This window comes from Toxotes jaculatrix, chromosome 6 (genome assembly GCF_017976425.1).
Source record: "Toxotes jaculatrix isolate fToxJac2 chromosome 6, fToxJac2.pri, whole genome shotgun sequence".
Lineage (NCBI taxonomy): Eukaryota > Metazoa > Chordata > Actinopteri > Toxotidae > Toxotes > Toxotes jaculatrix.
The window spans coordinates 8,048,765-8,068,093 of record NC_054399.1 but is presented as its reverse complement, the minus strand read 5'-3'; the positions used below and the strand labels follow the sequence as shown (position 1 = coordinate 8,068,093).

Genomic DNA, 19,329 nt, shown 5'->3' with positions numbered 1-19,329 from the left:
AACATCTTATGATCTCAGGTTCGGACAGCTGTGATAGCAGTGTGACAGACAGTGTGCACGTCTGATATTGCTCACAGTAGTCCAAGGAATTCTCAGGGAGTTTGTGTAGTACACTCAGACAGATGAAAGATTAGGGGGAACATTGGTGTGAACACGCCAGGGGGCCTGGCTGGGTGGGCGTGAACCCCTGTGTAAATGAAACCATGGGCCAGGGGACCTGGGCTGGGTGTGGAAAGATGTGCCTGTGACACAAGATGTCAAAATGCTTTTTAGAATTGTGTATTCTACTGTGAAGAGGGGCAAAATGGAGGATCTAGCAAATATCCTCATGGTGAAGCCCTGTATAAATGAAACCGTGTGAGCAAAGGTCTAATCAGCCAGAATAAGTGGAAACACTGGTACAAGACCTTTTCTGTTAACTTCAAATGAAGTGCTTTATCTCAAATATATGAACTCAAGTCAGGTAATATGGGCTTGAGCCACACTTAAGTCACAGATGCAATGACTTTAGATTGAACCTAACCTGGTATGTTTTTAGAAAGATTGCCTCTAAGTTTAACATTAATGACTCATGGTGACTCCACATCCACATGCACTGTAGCTTTATGCCTTGAATAAGTTGATACCCTCTCTTTTCATGTAAAATACAACATATAACGAGATAAATCAGACATTTATGCCACTATTCAATTTGAAAGGGGTGGGGGAAGCAGAAAGAGAGCAACCTCTGCAATGTCACAGCAAACCCAGCTGAGGTCAGTGTTTCTCCACCGGACGCCTCAGTGTGGAAAAGGGACGTCACTGCCACCTAAAATTACTAGCTGCAGTGTTTGCTGTATTATCAGCCAACCTATAGAAGCAACGTGGAAATCACTACTCTTGTTGTGGATATAGGCAGGGTGTTCTAATCCCACTGTCCTGCAGCGTCGTTCATGTAAACCTCACAAATGTGCATGTCAGCCGACAAACTGCACAAAAACTGCGTGGGTATGTGCTTTAAATGCCACCCTAACAAAGGGAGACGGGACGCTCAGCAGCAGCAGCAGGAGCAGGAGCCGCGGTGCGCAGCGTCCCCTTTAAGACCGTTTTGGAATATTTAATGACGTCGAGCTGTAAACACGACTGACGCTCAGCTGCGTGGCCGAAGCATCCTCAGACCAAGCGCCCGAGACCTTTCCAGGTTCCTGTGTTTATTTCTCGACGGGACCGTTGGAAGGCATTAAAACAACTGCGGTTCACCTCGACTCTCATATGCGGTCTCCAAAACCAAGACGACGGTGCTGCATCTGTCCTACTGAGTGCCATGGCTAGAAAGACGGACATCCCCACCTCTTACTATGGTGAGTCGGTTCGTCTTTGTTGTAAATGCCGAGATATATTTTTTCCCCCCCTTCTGTAACGCTATGACAGCAGGATACAACGGTGTAATCTTCAGGCTGAATTATTTTTTGATCCGCGTCGCTGTGATTCACGGGGACGTTTGCTAGCTTGCACTGTCAGCTGCTAACTGGGCTCTTCAGAGGCTATTTAATGGTTGGCATCAAATACGCAGTAACGGTAGGACAACGGTTTTAAACGGTTAGTAACGTCCGAATACTTAAGTAATCTAATGTCTTTTTTTTTCTCCCCGAGTGTTTTTGTGTGACATTGCCTCAAAAATTAGCCGTGTTCCTGGCGTTGGGTAGACAACTCCTGTAACATAATTATTTTTTGTCTTATATTGTTTACCTGGTTTATCAGTCTCCACTTTCCTCCTCCACTTGTCATCCCTTCGCCTTTGTTGTAGACGTCGAGATATTTTTCCTCTCCGGTCTGAGAGCATGATACGGCCAGTGTTGACATTGTCTTCCATAGATCTGCGTGATCATCGATTAATATTCCGATTTTTTTTACTCGATTAATCGTTTGGTCCAGTTGTTAAATGTCAGCAATTAGTGTAAAATGTTCAACACAACTAATTAAAGCTCAAGATGATGGCGTCAAATTGCTTTGATTTAGTCTAATACCAGCCCCAAAGCCAATGATATTCAATTTTCTTCTATCCTGTAAGACAAAGAGAAGCACCTCCAGTATCAATAAGCTGTAATTTGGGAATGTTTGGCATCTGTCCTCGAAAGTCTTCAGCACTTGGCTAATTGCTTGCCAGCTGTCATAATGAGGCAGTTGATAAATTGTCTGTCAGTCAACAAATCGATTAATCGTCAAATCGTTTCTGCTCCAACTAATCTTCTTTAGTGTGAATGGTGTCTGATCCCTTGCTGAATAAGTAACCTAATGCCTTCTTATTTTAATGTGTCTCATTTTTCACCCTAAACTGGTTCAAGAATGATCCCAATCTTTGGATATCTCCTGTGATATGATATATACATATATATGTATTTAATCTTGTATTGTTCTCGCATTGCTCACAATTGGAGTCTGTTAACGAGTCTTAACTCCACTTTCTTCCTTCTCGCCCTCAATGAGAATGATTACAATTCTGTACCAGCTGCAATTCAGGTAACGCAGTTTGTAAGTAATGTCCTCTGTTAATAGTTTTAATAAAAAAAGAATTTACTGTGTCCAAGGGGCATTTTTGTTGCTCCAGGCGTATGGATGTATTTAATCCGTGGGCAGATTTTCTGTCCATTAGCCTGCTGTAGTAATCATTTTGTTTATCAAAGCAGTATAATCCTTTATCGCCACCAGCTGCCATACAGACAGCAGTGTCTTTCTTCTAAAACAAAGAGTCGCTTACACTGGTGATTTTCAGTAGAGCAGCTTTTTGAGGTTTGATTCCAGTAATACTTCCACAACTGTTAATATTTCACTCTACATTTAGTAGTCTTCCATTTAATCATTGAAAATATTGTAATCAGTGCTTCTTTCACTATTTCATCCTTTTAGATATTGTCAGGCAACTACGAGACTATCATGGGAAACTCACTTTCCAATGAAACCTAGACTAAGTGATCCTCCACACTGACACGCTCACAGATCCTTTCAATAAAAGAATTCTTTACAAGAGCATTAGCAAAAAAAATTATGTTCCTCAGATTAAAATGTAATTTCAGACTTTACGAATTGGTCTTATGCGGCTATAGTCACGGAGTAACTTCAGTCATGTACACTGATCCAATATTTCATAATCACCAAAAGCATTTATCAGCTAATCAGTCCAGCCCTGGTCATAACACAGAGCTTGATTTAATTATTAACTTTTTCATGTCATGCTTATCAGTGTCAGCACAATCTTCCACATCAATTGCAGTTACAAATGCATCACAAATTCCTGTCTAAGTTGTATATAATAATTACAGCTAAGATGTCAGTAAGGGAGGCTTGATCATTAGATACAGTAGCTGTACAGTCTCAGAGTGTCACAGGCATTGTCACGTCTGCTCCTGACAGCTCTTGATGGGGAAAGCTACTGTGTCTTCCTGTTATTTCCCCACATGCCGACCCCGTGTGTCCCTCGGACCTCATGACTCCAGCACTCTGCCAATCATAACTGCAACCTGTCAGCTGTGGTTGATTCTCAGTGCTCTCTGCAGACACACAGCTCACCACTGGGGCCTTCAAACCCTATCACTCCCTTTTCACAAGTTCAAGCTGGTGCTTTACAGTACACCATAAACCTGACATTAGAGACTGTGTGTAAAGTGTTGTAAGTATGCAGCTTAATGAGGAGTGAAACACTATGTAGATCCTGTGTATCATTATTATTATTTTATGCACTATTTAGATACAGTATATGCATCATGATACAGGCTAATATATACACATACTTGCATTATCCTGTAAAGCTTCAGCTCAGATGGTACTTGCCAAAAAATTACACAGTATATAGTGAGATTGTTTTATTAATTAAGGAATATAATTTTGCTTTAACAGACTCTAGTGACCCAGCTAGAAGAGCATGTAGCATATATACAGGATAGAGTTATGGTGCATCCCCATGCTGCATGCTGCTTTGCGTTATTGGCTCCCTGGTTCTTTTGTTCCATCAGCTGAGTTGGCAGAAGAGCCATTCAGAGTATTTTGGTCTTACAACTGAGCACAGAACAAGATAACAAATTCTACATCTGCAAACCCTACCCAGAAGTGCTCAAATTGTGTTGGCAGCTAATGTTTCACACCCTGCATTTGTTTAACTGTAGACTAAATGTGGTGTGCACTGTAAAGAAAATGACCTTTGTAGCTTCTGATAATGTAATTTGAATTTCTGCCTGTCTAACTTTCTTCAGTGATTTAGCCCAAAAGATGCTGTCCAATCTGTCATTTCCAGGCCAGCTAGTTGCATAATATCAGTAACTCGTAATATAAAAATGGTTTCTTTCTAAACTTACCACAAGACACCTTACCACCAAGACACTTTTTTTAAATCAACAGTAGCCACAAGGCCTGTTTTGTGGAAGAAGTGCTAGTGTTCTCACTTTTTTTTTTATTCTCAACAGAAAACCCTCCTACTCCTGTAAAAGTTATCACCATACATCTCTGAAAAATGTGGGAAACCACTAACTGTATCAGAGGTAGACAAAGCAGGATGAGGAGGAATTGTCTCAATGTAATTCCACTGAAAGTTGGTAACACGAATTACCTAGCTCTTATGTAAAATTCGTCTCTTTTAATGAACATATTAGGCATATGCAAAAAAGTTTTTTAAAAAATCACATGAAAAACTATTAGTGACCCATGTTAGCAGGTAGTCAAAATAGCTTCTATCCCATCATTCACATCCACTTGCTCTATATCCCAGATTCAAGTGTACACTTGAGGCTGGTATATTATATAACATTTCTGACTAAGTAGCAGTTCAGTGGGCTTACACTGTACTGCTGAAATGCTCAGTCAGTCAGAAAAGCAAAAAAATAGCTCATAATCATTCTGTGACAGGTTTGTAAGTAACAATTTAGATATGAGTTCCATTCACCACAGAAAGTGTTGAGTCGGGCACACTGTTAATTAACAAATTTCTCGCATGGGCAGCTTCCCTAAACGCTGCATTTTTTTTTTTTAATACTGAATCAATGCAGAGTCTTGACAGAAAGCTGAAAGCTGTGGTTTAGAATCAAACATTCACAGCCTCTTCCTGTGAAATAGCAGTCAGAAAGGGTTGTGGCTCAAGTGGCCCATTTTGGGAGCCAAGACTAAGTGCTATATGGGCTTTTTAAGTGTCACTGTCCTCTGCAGATACTCGTTTTAAATGAAGACCAATGCTCACTCTGTAGTGCTACACGTTTTATTAGTCTGTATGGCCTTTCTGCTCATTATTTTTAATAAGGTTATGTTCTTTTGCTTCTAATTTCATGTGTCTTTTCTCAAGAGATAGCTGTGTCAGCGCCTGGAAGTTTGAAGTACATTATTCACACTAATGATAGGATGAGTCTGTAAATAATTTCAGAGATTCACTTCTGCACAGAGTCAAGCTCGGGATGGTTATTTGTTTGAGCTGGTGAAAATAGGACATTTAGCTGGGAAGAGACTTTCTAGGCGACAGCAAGGAGCCTTTAAATTTCCAATTTGCAGTACAAATATAGTCAGTGTTTGTTTATGACTGAAAGACCAAGTGCTGTTGACAGTGATTTATGAAACGCAATCTAAAGATACACTGGAAAATGAATGAGAGTTGCAGCTACTGTACATTCATGCCAGACATGTAGGTTTTGAGTCTTGGGTGCATAGTGAGACTTGAAAGGGCTTTTGATAGGTCTGATGTGCTAAATGATGCAGATATCTTTATTGAAACAAATGAGTAATTATCCTAAGAACAAAAGAGACATGATGTTCTGATGTTGTAAACATGCTTTGTTGCACAGTTGACAACCTTGAATTGCACCTTGCCAGTTTGCTTAGATATTTTAGAGATTTGGTGGCTTTTACACTGATCTGAGTTGAATGTGTGCAAACTGTTGAGAAGAGGTTTAGAAGATTCCCTTTTTGGAGAATACAGGCAGTAAAGTGATATTACTTTTGACCAAATAGAAGGGTTTATAAAGAATTTATACTACTACTTAAAAGAGAATATCACTTGATTTAGGAAAACAGATTTGTTTAACCAGTGGCAGACAAATTACACACGAGTCATTAAATCATAAGAACAATGTGCATTTCTTGCTAATTCTAGCAATGAGAGAATCAAGATAAGAGGTCTGTGATGCACTGTGATTTATGCATATATACATTGCTCATACATTTTGTTTGTGTGAGGTGTTAGATCCACATGACCTATAACTATTCACTAGTTTTTTGTCAGTGCAAAATGCAACCAGTACAGAAAATATGCAGTTGATTAAAAACAGAGAGTTGTGGTAGAGAATATGTGCTCATCATGAAATGTTTAATAGCAAAGTTTCATCTTTCCTGCGGTACCATTAGGAATCTGGACCCTCTTGCATCCTGCCTAACGTTAAATTTGATGTGTAAAGCAAGACGAGGATTTCTGTGTTGGAAAACATCCTCATCTTAATTAGTCGTTTAGTCCATTTCGAAGCCCAAAACTTTATTTTCCTAAGACTTGCAAATAAGTCTGCCTACAGGGTGAGATTATTTATAGTAATGTGTTTCCAGTGCATCCGAACACCATAAGTATTTACGATATTAATGGAGTGCTCTGCCTTGTTCTCTTTTGGTTTTCAAGGTACCAACACTAATTTCTAATCTCTAAACAAAACCTGACTAAGAAGAAGCTGTATGGGGAACATGAAATTAACTGTGGAAGTGGAATCTTCTAGTTTCAAGAAAAAGAAGTCTTAAATACTGAAAATGAGAATAAAGGATATTGTGGTTGCACTGGTAAAGGTGCATAGATGTGTAAATGTGTATAAGTGTGTTTCTTCACCTTGGTGTGTGTATAGCATATTTGGATATCAAGATGTGGCCTTTCTACTTATTTTTAAGTCTTTATAAATCCAGGCCAAAGCCGATTGAGCCTGTCACTGATCCACAGTAGAAGTCTCGTTTCACAGGAACAGGGGGCTGCCACTGACATGCCTGGACGCTCCCAAAGAAGTAACCAAGGTCACAAAGCCCCAGCCACAATACTGCTACTGCTCTACTCAGAGCAGCAGTCTAGCTGTTAGCATCTGACACTCTCATATGCTAACTCCCCTCTTGGGGGTTGAATCCCATCCGGGATCCCACTACTCTCTGCATTTGAAGGGATGTCAACTAGCACTGTGTCTTTGCTTCCCTCTGAAAATATGCACAGTAAATACTCTTCATGCACTGAAAGGAGTTAACCCAGTAGGCTATCAAGCCAGATATGCCAAGTACACAGTCCTCGACCATCTGCTAATAGTTGAGAGGATCCCAAGGGACTCTGCTAAGTAAACCTAAACCAGAGATCTTGATGTTGTTGTCTTGTTTCAATAAGGAGACAAGCACTTTATACATTGTACTGTTCTCCAGAGAGGGAAAATAAGAGCTAGGCAGAAAAGATGATTCTAGATTCAGAAGGGCAATAGAAGAAAGGCAGAAAAAAGGAGAATGATGGTACTACATTTAGTGTGTTTGCGTGCATTAACTGTCCACATTTTTAATGTTATGAAAAAAGTGAGCCATCTGGAGCTTTTTAACTGCTTTGATTCTTTAGCCAATGGACTCCAAATCTCCTTTTTTTCTCTTCCTGGGAGTGTGGGAGATTTGCCTGATCATGATGTTGTTCCTAATTCATCTCTGTGTGAATGTGTGCATTTTTTTTGTGTGTGAGGTGCTAGGGTTAGTACAGTCCTTCTCAAATAGTGGGGTGATGTCAGGGGGGGCGTGTGTGACCCTGGCATTGCCGAAAGTCACCTGAAAGCTAAGACGAGGAAATATGACGAAGCGTATGTAGCGCTTGGCTTTACTGTGGGGCGTGAAATGTTTTCTTCTTCCTAGGGGGGGCGTAACAGAAAATAATTGAGAAGCACTGGGTTAGTGGGATGTGAGAGTACTGCCTGACTAAAGTGAAACCTTGCCAGTAAATCTCTGCTCGCCATGACTCTCTTAAGTCCTCCTGGTCTGTGTATGTGTGTTTTTCTGATTCAGCTGTGAAACCTTGACAGTGAATCCCCAATTCCCCATGACCTCCTTCCAGCCTCTTATCCTACCGCAGCTTTACTGGCCCCTTTATCTTTATGGCAGGGATCCACACAAGCAGCTTTGTTACCAGTGTGCCATGTGCCCAACACTAATGTTGCAGGAGAAACCTGAACACTGCTACTTTTTAAATACAGACTAGAGGAAAACTCAAAGCCCCAAAGCTATGTTACTGATGTTGCTTCCCTCTATGGATTGGCAGAAGCCAGTGCTTTCATCAAATATGAATGAATATACTGTACACAGCATTCAGACTTACAGACTGTGCCTACCCTGCTGAGCAACATCATTATTCTGAATTTTTAACATTTCTGTTTTGTTGGGGTTTTTTTTTTGTTTATTTGTAGCTGGATCTTAGACTCTTCTAAGCACAGCATAGCCTTTGACAGAATTTCAGTCTAACAGCACTTCACTCTCCCCAGGTCTTGGAAATGTTTATGAATCAGCAGAGTAAAAACAAAAAAAAAAAAACGTCCTTTCCAAATGGCCCCTCTGACCCAGCCCATGTAGAGCACCTGCAGTGTTCGAGCTGTTTGCCTGACCATGGTATGAAAGAGGCCTGTGTTGGACAGTGGAGCCTGGGGACACTGGTGCCTGTGTCTGCCCGCGTTGATGTGTCTGTGTACTGGATGTACGGAGACAAGCTGAGAAATGTGGGGAAGGGGGGGCTGTAGGAACAGGGTGGAGAAAGTCAAGAAGAAAAAGTTTTATTCTGGAGGGTGCAGTGTACTGTATGGTGAACATTCCAACCCATCATATTTGACAGTCATGCTCTTTGTGTATTTGTGTACTTTCATTTCTTTACCTTGACTTGGATATATATATATATATGTGTGTGTGTGTGTGTGTGTGTTTTATCTGTCACTCAGAAAGTATGTTCATAATCATAATCCCTGAGCAGTCCAACTTTGCAATAGAGTGACCCACAGGAGAGAAGTGCACAATTTGGTCTCCTCCCAAATTGTGTAATACAAGGCAATGAACTGCTTCTATGACTTTCCGCTGAAGTGTTATCACTCCAGGCAGGTCGGGTTGTTACAGCTGGCTTTTTTCCAGCACAGGAACTCTGAAGATGATTCTCAGTAGTCAGTCTCAGCACATGCTTCAGAATGTGTATGGACTTTAAATTCAGGCATTGTTATAGTGCCTTTACATCTTTTTTGAGCACTTTTATGAAACATCTATTAGTAGTAGGAATTATAACACACAATTTTAATGTGTGTCAGAGACTTATGTTTATGATGTTAGGTCCTCACCGCTGTTAATTGATCCATAGATCTTGTTGCTATGGCAGACTAGCTGCAAATACAAATGGGATTGTGGAGTGGAGATTACTGCCAAAGCCTTTGTCTGATCCTGATGTGTAATTCCTCACCCTGTCCAGCCTCACTGCCTCAGAGCCTTTGATTACCACCATGATTGTTGTGTTATGCGTAAATCTTTCAGTCACAGCAGGGACACGGTGGCATTATCCAACACTATGTCAATAGAGGAGACTAGCGGTTAGTGGAGTTAACAGTGACTCTAGCTGTCCCCATGTAGCATGCCTGCCAGGCTTTTTCCAAATGTTGTTGACTACAGACCCTCATTCAGCCTGACTACAGCCAGCAGCACACATCCAGTCCACCAGCCTCATCTCCTGCACTGGCAGACTGCAGTGCAGTCTAAACAGCCGTCATCTAATGCAGAGTCTGCTGGTGGCCCGGCATCACTGATGATTTTCACCACTCTCTTTTAACCCTTCCCTGAAATCTGTTTTATGGGTCAGAGGAAAGTACTACAGCCTGGTAGAGGCAGTTGGACTGATGTAGTGAGTAGGAAGAGCAGCTAAAGTTAAATTTAGCTTTGCTTAATAAGCATATACTCTGTCACCTTGATGTCATTGGTTTAGACTGAAGAGGTTTGTGGTCAGCCAGAATATTTTAAGTAAGCAATACACTATGTTGTAAACTGTTTAAGTAATAGTAGAGTATCTTTTCACAATCACATGATGTACTTTTGTTCCCCCTGTCATATTGTATTGACTGTCTTATAGTCTGGGTTTTGACCAGCATAATGACTGGCCTCATTTTTTGTCAGCTGGCGGGGGGCCATGTTGCCTGTTGGTCCTTTTGCTGGACATACTGGGCAGGCTTCACAAATTCAAACATTAGGCTGATCAAGAAGCCACTGACATGACTCTGAGAAAAGCTCCACTCCCTGACACTCACTGCACCACAATCTGTCCTCTCACCACTGGCTCTCCTTGATCTCAGTGTGATTCAGCTTGCACTCGCCATATGGATAACCTGTTTTTACCACAATTGCTCCCACACCGTGGAGACCTGCGTGTGTTATGAATATTCACTCAACCAAGGAAGATCAATGAAAGAATTTGTTTAAAGTCCGTGTATATTCCACTTGCATTGGACCCCAGTCTAGTAACTAGCTATGTATCTTGCTCACCCCCAGCAGCTGTACTTCTAATTAGCTCTGATGTGAGTTAATGTGATGTAGCCTGCTGGCCATGAAGCTGTAGCAACAACCATTGGGATATAAAAGCAATCAGAGGCGACTTAAGCCAGAACACAGAGGAATCGTTCAACTCTGTCAGTGCATGGTGCATAGTTACTGACTTTAAAAGGCCCAAATTATCATCTGAGTGGGGCTGTCTTCAATTCACGTTAAAACTAAATGCAATTTAGGATGCCTGACCCTGGTTCTTGGCACTTCACTCAGTTAAGCTTTTTAGTGGTCGGTTAGCAGCTTGGTTCATAGTGCTTCTGTGTGTGAAGCTATAGAGAAGAATACAGTTTATCAGTTATAACTATCTCAAGCTGTATTGTTAAATATATTGTGTATGATATTTAATTTGTTCATTTGTGTGTGAGCTCTGTTCTCAAACATTGTAGACTACTTAGGTATAATGCAGAGTAGTATCCTCTTAAAATCAATGCCAGTGCCGTGCAAATGCTGCAGTGAGCACCTGGTCTGCTGACACTGTGTCCTTGGCTGAGGAATTTACACATTTAATCCAGAACATCTCCCATTTTTAGACCTGAAACACAACTCAAGTGAGTGACTTTCAGCGACAACCAAACAGATGGCTGTGAAGTCAGCAAGGACGAAAGAAAAAAGGACATGCAGGTTCTCATATCAAACACCTTAAAAGAAAGGTTAGAAGCTCCCACTGCTTCAGTGTCAAAGAATCTGAAGTGGTCATACTGTCATTACTGACACTACATTTAAGGAATGTCCTCATGTCTCATTTAAACACAAGTACATTTCTGGTCCTGGCAGTTTTTTGCTGCTGACTGTGCAGCTTAAGGGCACCTCATGGGTCAGCTGTTTTCCCAGACATTATTTTGCTGTTGTCCCAGAGATTTGGCATCTCTATGCTTCAGACCATTACTGCTGCAGTAGAGGAACAACAGCAGGGGAAATGTTGGCATGCCCAAGGTTCAGAGCACACTGGAGATGGAGGTGGAAATTGTCAAGCCACATGGAGGTGAAGAATAAAATAATGAAACTGATTTTACAGGTAACAATTTTATTGAATAGGTAAAGTAAGCTGGACCGTGTTGAAGTGCTCATAATTTATAACTGAGTTCTTCCTCCATGAATACATACTGTACATATGCATTTCCACAAGTGGAAATTAGATTAGCATCCTGGCTTTTTAATCTTCATGCAGAAATATTGACTCCAGCAACCTTTTTTTGCCACAGCACTTAGGAATTTCACCACGGCCAGACAATTGCCAGACGTGGTAACTCACTCACTTAGGGATGCATAGCTGACAGTGTGTGAGAAGCAACTGTCAGCTTTACTGTGCTGAATCAGTTACGTTTCTAGGCTGAGAGGGGAGTTTTGTATGGATTTGTTGTGCTACAGGGTTTCTGATATCGGAGCTGCTGTGTCTAGGCAGTATAAATGTAAGATCTGCAAGTTATGATATATATGTAAACATAAAATGGGTCATCAAAATGTCACACAACAGAAATGCTTCTGGTTGACAGAATAAATAAAGGACTTAAAGGGTAGTTTATTACTCTCAGCAGTGTATACAAAGAAATGTGTTGCTGGGCATGCCCAGTGACATCTCCACAACAAAGCTGTTCTCCAAAAATGTGGAGTTGTTCCAAAATAGACCACACTGGCCATGGTTGTTGTACTCAAAGATTATAATGCCCAGTTCAACAGTGCGGCTTTTTAATGTGTTTTTAATTGTTTTTGGACGACTGTGGAACTCTGCGGGATAGAGGCATAAGCTAAATCAGGCACACGCAGTACCTGTTATTAGGACAAATTTCCTGGCTCAGGTCTTTTCATTGGATTCGCTGCTAGAAATTAAAGGGATTTTGTGCTTGTTAAAGCAACATTATGCAACCATTTAATTTTACCTTAAAACAACAGTTTAAAAATCATTTTTATGATACACTGACTTGTAATAGGGAGAATGGTGCCACTGTCATATCCACTCCACTCCTCTGAATGCCTCTTCTTGCTCTGTGTAACTTGGGTTGAGCAGGTACAATCTCCCTCAAGAAGTGTAGAACTCTTTGTGGCGCTACATCACACACCACCCACAGTGGGTCTTCAACTAACTATTAACAGACGTTAGCTTAGTATTCTCAGTATGGGCAGCGTGGCAGAAGTGATGTTTTTGGGCAGTCAGATAAGGCGAATGCCGACCTGGCATTGCTTTATGCTATGCTATCTTTCCTCTTGCCCTATTTAAATAGTGCCCAGAGAAAACTTCTGTTATGATTTGGCTCTATATACATAAAATTGGCTTGCCATGAGTGGACAGTGTGGCCACTGGTTTGTACTGAGATGAAGATTTTGTGTTTCTGTACACAACCTGTTAGCTTCCAGGGGTATGCTGCTTCCATTATCCTTAACAACTCGGTCTCGGATCCCTCCTGAATTTAATGTGGCAGCGTCCTGTAATTACCAATTGTGCCTGCAGAGTCCGCTGTTGCCACTGCTCAGCATAGCTTACATAATCTGGCTTTAAATGTTCTGCATTCAAAGCAAGACTATGTAACTTATGAGATTTTATAGTACGTTCAGAACAGGCCCACCAGATTTGCATGTGCGTAGTACAATGCAATCATTCCTCACACTTTTAGAACCAAGGCTGGCTTGTACGTCTCTCTCCAGGATCAGTTTGGTAAATGGGCAGATGGGAGATAGGCCTACTCATGCTGCCCCTAAGTCTGCTCCAGCTGCTTGGAGATATTACGCTCCATGTGTGATGATTAATAGGTCCTCAGGAACACGTCATACTTAGTTTCAACTGGGGTAGAGACTACTTGGGCACCAGAGAAGCAGTCGATGATGAATGCATGTGCGCTGACACACCTACAAGTGCATGCAGTCAGAGTTAGCCCCTTGGGTGACTGATGGTGCTTGCAACTGTGGTTCAGTATTTACTCTGCTGGGTCAAATGGGGAATCCTCACTGTGACCCAGTTAAGCTGTTTGGCTTAAGAGATGTTAAAATGATTTATTATGTTGCCGTGTTAGCTACAGTGTTTTGGCTTTTACTGCTCTAGCTTAGTGTGATCATCCCTCTTCCTCTCAGTCCTGCAAAGAGACCTGCACTGTGAAATGACCTAGTTAGTTTGTCCTGGCCAGTTGAATGGCACAGCAGGTTAACTTGTGACACTTGTTTATGGTGTCATTGTAATGAAATGTTGGTCATAAGTGTTTAGATATGTTATTGTCTGCAAATCTAATATCTCTGTGTTTCCTTTTTTCCTTTTCCTTTAAATTACACTCTCCAAGAAAGCAAAAACATTATAAAAACAATGTTTTGTCTTTCTCTGTTGGTGAACCAGATGTCAGTCAGTGCAGTTTGCTGTTATGTTGCTATGTACTGTCAGTGAATTTTTAATTTCTTTTGACTGTTCCATGCTCATGTCAACTAACACTGTCAATTCCCTGCTTGTCTTATAGGTGAGCCTCGCAAGTTTGACCCAAACTTCAGAGGGCCTGTTCATAACAGGTACTGCAAATACTCAACATCACCACCTTTTGCATTACAAATATGTTTATAAAGACATTTTTTTCATCGCACACTGACAGTGAAATTGTCACTGTATGAAACTGGAAGCAGAAATCCTAGTCACTTCAAACACTGATAGTACTTTGTAAGAAAAGATGTTTTTTTTGTCATTTGTGTGAACTGACCCTTTAACTACTAGTCATTATTTTCCAACATCTGATCCTTACATGTGCATTGATTCTCCCCGTTGTATAATCTTTTTGGCACACACCCCTGTCAGGGCGCTGATAGATTGATCATTTGTCATGTTGTGTTAATAGAGATCGAGGCCGAGCGCTGGCAGCTCTCTTCACTCCACCACACAGATCAATGGCCATAAGTCAAGCTGGTGGCTGGACTTAGCCCAGTGACACACATTATTAACCAGCTAGATACACCCAGAAACAGATGTAGTCTACACATCACACGGACTATTGCTGGGAGATAGCGGATTGTCTTTTATTTGTCAGCCACCAGCATAGTAGCACCTCTCCTGATGAACTGCATGCCTTCTCTGCACGCCTGTCACAGCAAGTTGATTTAATATGAAATGTTTGTTTCAAAATACTCTTTAAAAAGCAGGGTGTTTATGATATGATATAAAGTGCTTTTTTAACCTTATCAACTATTTACATATTTTTCATATAGTTGTTAGGACCATACATTCACTTATATACTGTATAATATCAAAAAATATAATACAAAAGGATGTCATATTCAAATTTGCATGAAATTATTGATGATAATTTTGGGACTTAAAATTGGGGGCACATACCTAAAAAGATTTGAAAACTTTATTGTAAATATGAAAAAACTGCTTAACAGATGTGATCCTCTGCATTAACAGAACCATAAACTTTAGATTAGAGAGTTTCCCTCCAAAAAATGAATGTATGGTGTTTTTGAAGTCTACACTTTATGACTACCATGATTTAACACAATGAAGAGCAGAATGTTGCAATAAAGCAAAACCCCTTGAGGGTGTCACCGCAGGCTTTTTTTTCTGATGATTTAGTCATTTTCCGAGGTAATGTAGGCTCTTATCTCTTTTATGTTCAGTGCCAGTTTGGCAGGCTGCTGTGAAGGCATGTTTCAGTCCTCCTGTGTCTCTTTATCCCACCCTCTCCAGTCCATTTCACTGCTACAGCTGGGTGAAGGCACCGCAGATACTTTGATGTTTCTGTGGCTCAGAGGCTTTTTCTTAATGAGAACTGGGAGAGAACCGACCCTGTGGTCGTCTTGTTTTCATCCAAGCTCAATGCCTAGATGAAGTAACAGTATCTGTCATTGAGCAGTCCTCTCAAGGCCAGACAGAAGTGGTCACAGCGTAGTGTTAATTCAAACTTGCTTCAGCTATGAACAATACAGTTCACAGATACAATCAGTGCCAAGATTATACACAACTACACTGTGGCATTGCAGTGTGATAATGTCTTTTATAGAGCTCTGTCAGGGTGCAGTTCATCATAAATGCACACTCACAAACAAATTTTACTGTGCTCTCTGCCTTCACAGCATGTGTGACAGCTTACCTAAAAGAGGCTTGTGTTTGTCAGGAAAGCTGCTCACTTGAGCTAATTTCCCTCTTGACTCTGGTGACCGTGAGAAATATCCCTTTTGTGTGCAAATCTGGCCCTCCAAATACCCCTTCCTGTTAATGTCTGTTACAAAGCAGGGACAGTCTGGCAGATTCACACCACAATGGCACCCACGCTATTCTGTGGCACTGCTGCCATCTGTGTCACCTTGGCTCCTGCAGAGTATCAGCCTTGCAAATATAACACTGACACAAAAGTTTCTCATTGCACTGACAGAGCTTCCGCTGCTTTTTTTTTTTTTTTTTTTTCAAAGCATCACTGTCTGCCAGCACAGTACAGGGCAATACTTTGGTCCCTGTGTATGTATGTGCAAGTGATACCTGAGTTCTGAGTTTTGGGAGCGAGGCCATGTGGGAGTCCGAATAGATTTGCTGGTTGACTTGCAGTCCATGTGGCCTGCTTTCCTGAGATAAGACGGCGAAACAGAATTGTTTTCACTCTCCTCACTTTGTCAGCTTCCCTTTGACACTCACCTTTGAATGCTTCAAATGTGACTTTGTATTAGCACTGTGGGGTTGTGTTTGCACTTTGTTTTAATAATGCAGTCATGTCTATATGAGGGAGTTGGGAAATAAGGCAGATCTCCAGTAACAGTCACATTACAGCGGAGGAGAGGCAAGGTCTGCTTTATACTCCCACCCCTCAGCTCTTCCCCTCTAATCACCTAGGATGTGAGGCCGAGTGATAGCTAACTTATCTACTATCTAGGCTAGAGAGGGATTTGAAGACAAGGAATGCAGCCATCACCATGGTAACGCAGATAGCTCTTCCCATTGCTCTTTTTGAATGAAATGAAATGTACTCCCTTGTCTCCCTTTGTTAATAAAATGCACAATATCAGCAACATCTTTGCTGGTGGTGTGGCAGGTTGTCTTTATGTTCCTCATATCCACCGTGAGTGTAAAGCTGTGTCTGTCCTCACCAGGCAGAGCTGTGGCCACTTTAGCTGCATTTGTTTCTCTATTATCTCCAAAAAAATAAAAAATGTCTGTGCGCTTAGAAGAATGGTTTACACCTTGAAATGTGTCACAAATTCCAAAGCTGTTTTTTCATATGGCAACCAACTGCTATTTTAGTCTTTTGTCATCAAATGTTGTCTGTCAGAGGTGTTGGCTGACGTTGGAATGTTTGCCTGAAGACGCAGAGCAGATGGTCTGTGGGTCAGTTATTATCAGCTACAAACATGCTGCCCAGGTAGATGCAGTCTTCGTGTAATTCAGATAAGAGTGGTGATAGTGGAATCATCTTATTCTGAAATGATAAATGAGGAGTATTTGCAGTCCTGCTGGGACAAGAAAGACTCCCAATTTTCTATATTGCAAAGTTCAGGAAATCAATCTGCCAGAGCAGCCTCTGGTAGCCTTACAATAGATTAGAAACCTTACTGCAGTAATTAATGCAGGACCATAAAAATTAACTCTTAATTGCAGCTGAACTTGTAAACAGTCCATTACAATTTGCAGTGCAAGCTTAAGTTAAACAGCTGACACTAAATCTAAGAGGCTACACTGAGCATGCAGTTGAAATAGTTATGTTTGTTAATTAAATTATGTTCAATAACGGTGTGTGTGCATCTTGATATAAATGCATTGGTGCCTGTTTAAGCACTTTTTGTCCCTCTTGTTGTGGGTTGATCAGCTGATATCCTCTGTGAGCATCGGCTGGTTAATCGTGAAATGATTAACACTGTCACATCTCTGAGCTCAGGCTTCCTTTTGACCTTGGCTTTGCTCCTCTGGATGAAAGAGAAGAAGGGTTGAAAGCTGAAGGAAATGAGAGTGTCAAGTCAATTTGTGTAGCATATGGTGTTAGGAGGAGGGTACACATGTCCCTTATACACTTGTCCTTTTTGCACAGTGGATTGAACTTGGCTTTATTCAAGGCAGGGCTCAGTACTCATAGTCTGAATAGTTTTGAAAGAGGGCTAAGAAGGGGCTGGACTGACAGCTTCTCTCAGGGTGGAGAGGAGGGGACGAAAGCTTGTTATGGGAAAGAGTGAAGAAAGACTCAGACAGAGAGAGACTCTGAGACGTTGCTTCAAACTAGCAGACTAAGACTGCTGTGGAGAGAGGCAGTGTTCAAAAAGCTGTCTCTGTGCCTGTGGGACGGTTAATTCAGGGGGGGATTCAGAGTCTCATTAGAAAGTCAGTAGAATTCTTCTACAGTTTCTCTGAAAAAAACGTATACAGGCGACACCTTGTCATTCCTGGTAGCAAGCACTGCACCCAGATATAGATCTCAGACTCACTTGCCATACAGCAGCTATGTCACGATTACCGATAACTGAATGGTTAAACACACAATATACACTTAATATGTTTTTGTCAGGTCTTCAGGTGAGGCAAATTCCCAATTCTCCTCTGCAGATGTGTTGCTAAATGAATTAGTTCGTGATTCAGATTTGGACAAAAGAATTCAACAACCAACAGTATTTAATAACCTTATTTTTCTCTTGTAATCTTGGTTTCCCACATATCGCTTGTTTGTCCTCACACATTTTTCTTTCCCAGGAGCTGCACTGATGTGGTATGCTGTGTTATCTTCGTCATTGTCATCCTCGGCTACATCGCTCTGGGTACCGTGGGTGAGTTTGACGCATTGCTGCCGATCAACACAAAGTTCCATAATGACACACAATCACGCACACACAAACCATGTACATGGACATGTACAACGACATGCACAGTGATGATATGTTCTGTTCTGGTCTGCTTGTGGTCTCGAAGTGTGAATTGCTCACTTATCCTATCCTGTCAGGTTGTCCAATTCAAAAATCTCTAGCTCGTGGAATAAATGGAAGTGTGAGCTCTGCGTGTGAGCTTTTGTCTGACAATAATTTGACAACATATTTGTTTACCATGCACAAAATGGACCTGCTCCTCTCCACAGGATGCATTAACACTTAAAGAGAATACAAGCTGGGTTTTTTTTTTTTTTTTTTTGGTTGTTTTTTGTTTGTTTTGTTTGACTTGACATAATTTCATTGTGGATTATTCAACAAAATGGCCGATTGTTAAAAGTGTGGGGGAGTTGAGAAATGCAGCTCCCCCAGAGAATTAGGCAATTATTTTTGATAAGAAGGAGTCTCACCACAACATGCGGCTGGTATGGCTCACTTTAGCTTCTAGTTAGCAAATCTGTTTTGTGCCAGTCATGTTTTTGACTGGGTGACCAATGATTCCTTCTGGCTTTCATTTCATTCAAGTTTTCTTGAAGCCATTTAGTTAGATCGTTGAACTGTGACAGCCTACTTTGTCTGCAGCTGACTTGGGCCGTGCAGTCTTCTGAATCTCCCCATCAGCTCTTTTACTTTGTTTCTTGTCCTTTACACTTTCCTCCCTTTCTCTTCCCTTCTCTTAGTTTTTCATTTTCCCTTGTAATTTTTTTTCCTGTCTTTCTACTTTTATTTTTTGTCTCTCTTTTTTTCTCTCTGACTCTTTTCTTTACCCCTTTCTCATACAAAAACATATCCTGATAATGTCCAGCACACCTGACAGTGCATCTCTTTTCTCCCTCTTTCCCACACATATATGGCAAACATCACAAATTAGGGGAAAAGGAGGTTCCAGTACTGTCACCAAAGTGCTGTCCCTTGCCAGCTTGTTGTCATTGGAGTCACGTCTTAATCTTGGCAAGGGAAGGA

General features: G+C 41.2%; 1 protein-coding gene across 2 annotated transcripts in view; it reads left to right on the top strand.

Moving 5' to 3' along the window:
- Positions 1-1,175: 1,175 nt before the first annotated feature.
- Positions 1,176-19,329, top strand: part of slc44a5b (solute carrier family 44 member 5b) — a 31,871-nt gene continuing 13,717 nt past the window's right edge. For both annotated transcript variants that reach the window (XM_041040838.1, XM_041040839.1), the window contains exons 1-3: positions 1,176-1,340; positions 14,001-14,049; positions 18,197-18,270. In XM_041040838.1, coding sequence (XP_040896772.1) covers positions 1,304-1,340; positions 14,001-14,049; positions 18,197-18,270 — 160 coding nt within the window. In that variant the 5' untranslated portion in view covers positions 1,176-1,303. The remainder of the gene's footprint in view (positions 1,341-14,000; positions 14,050-18,196; positions 18,271-19,329) is intronic.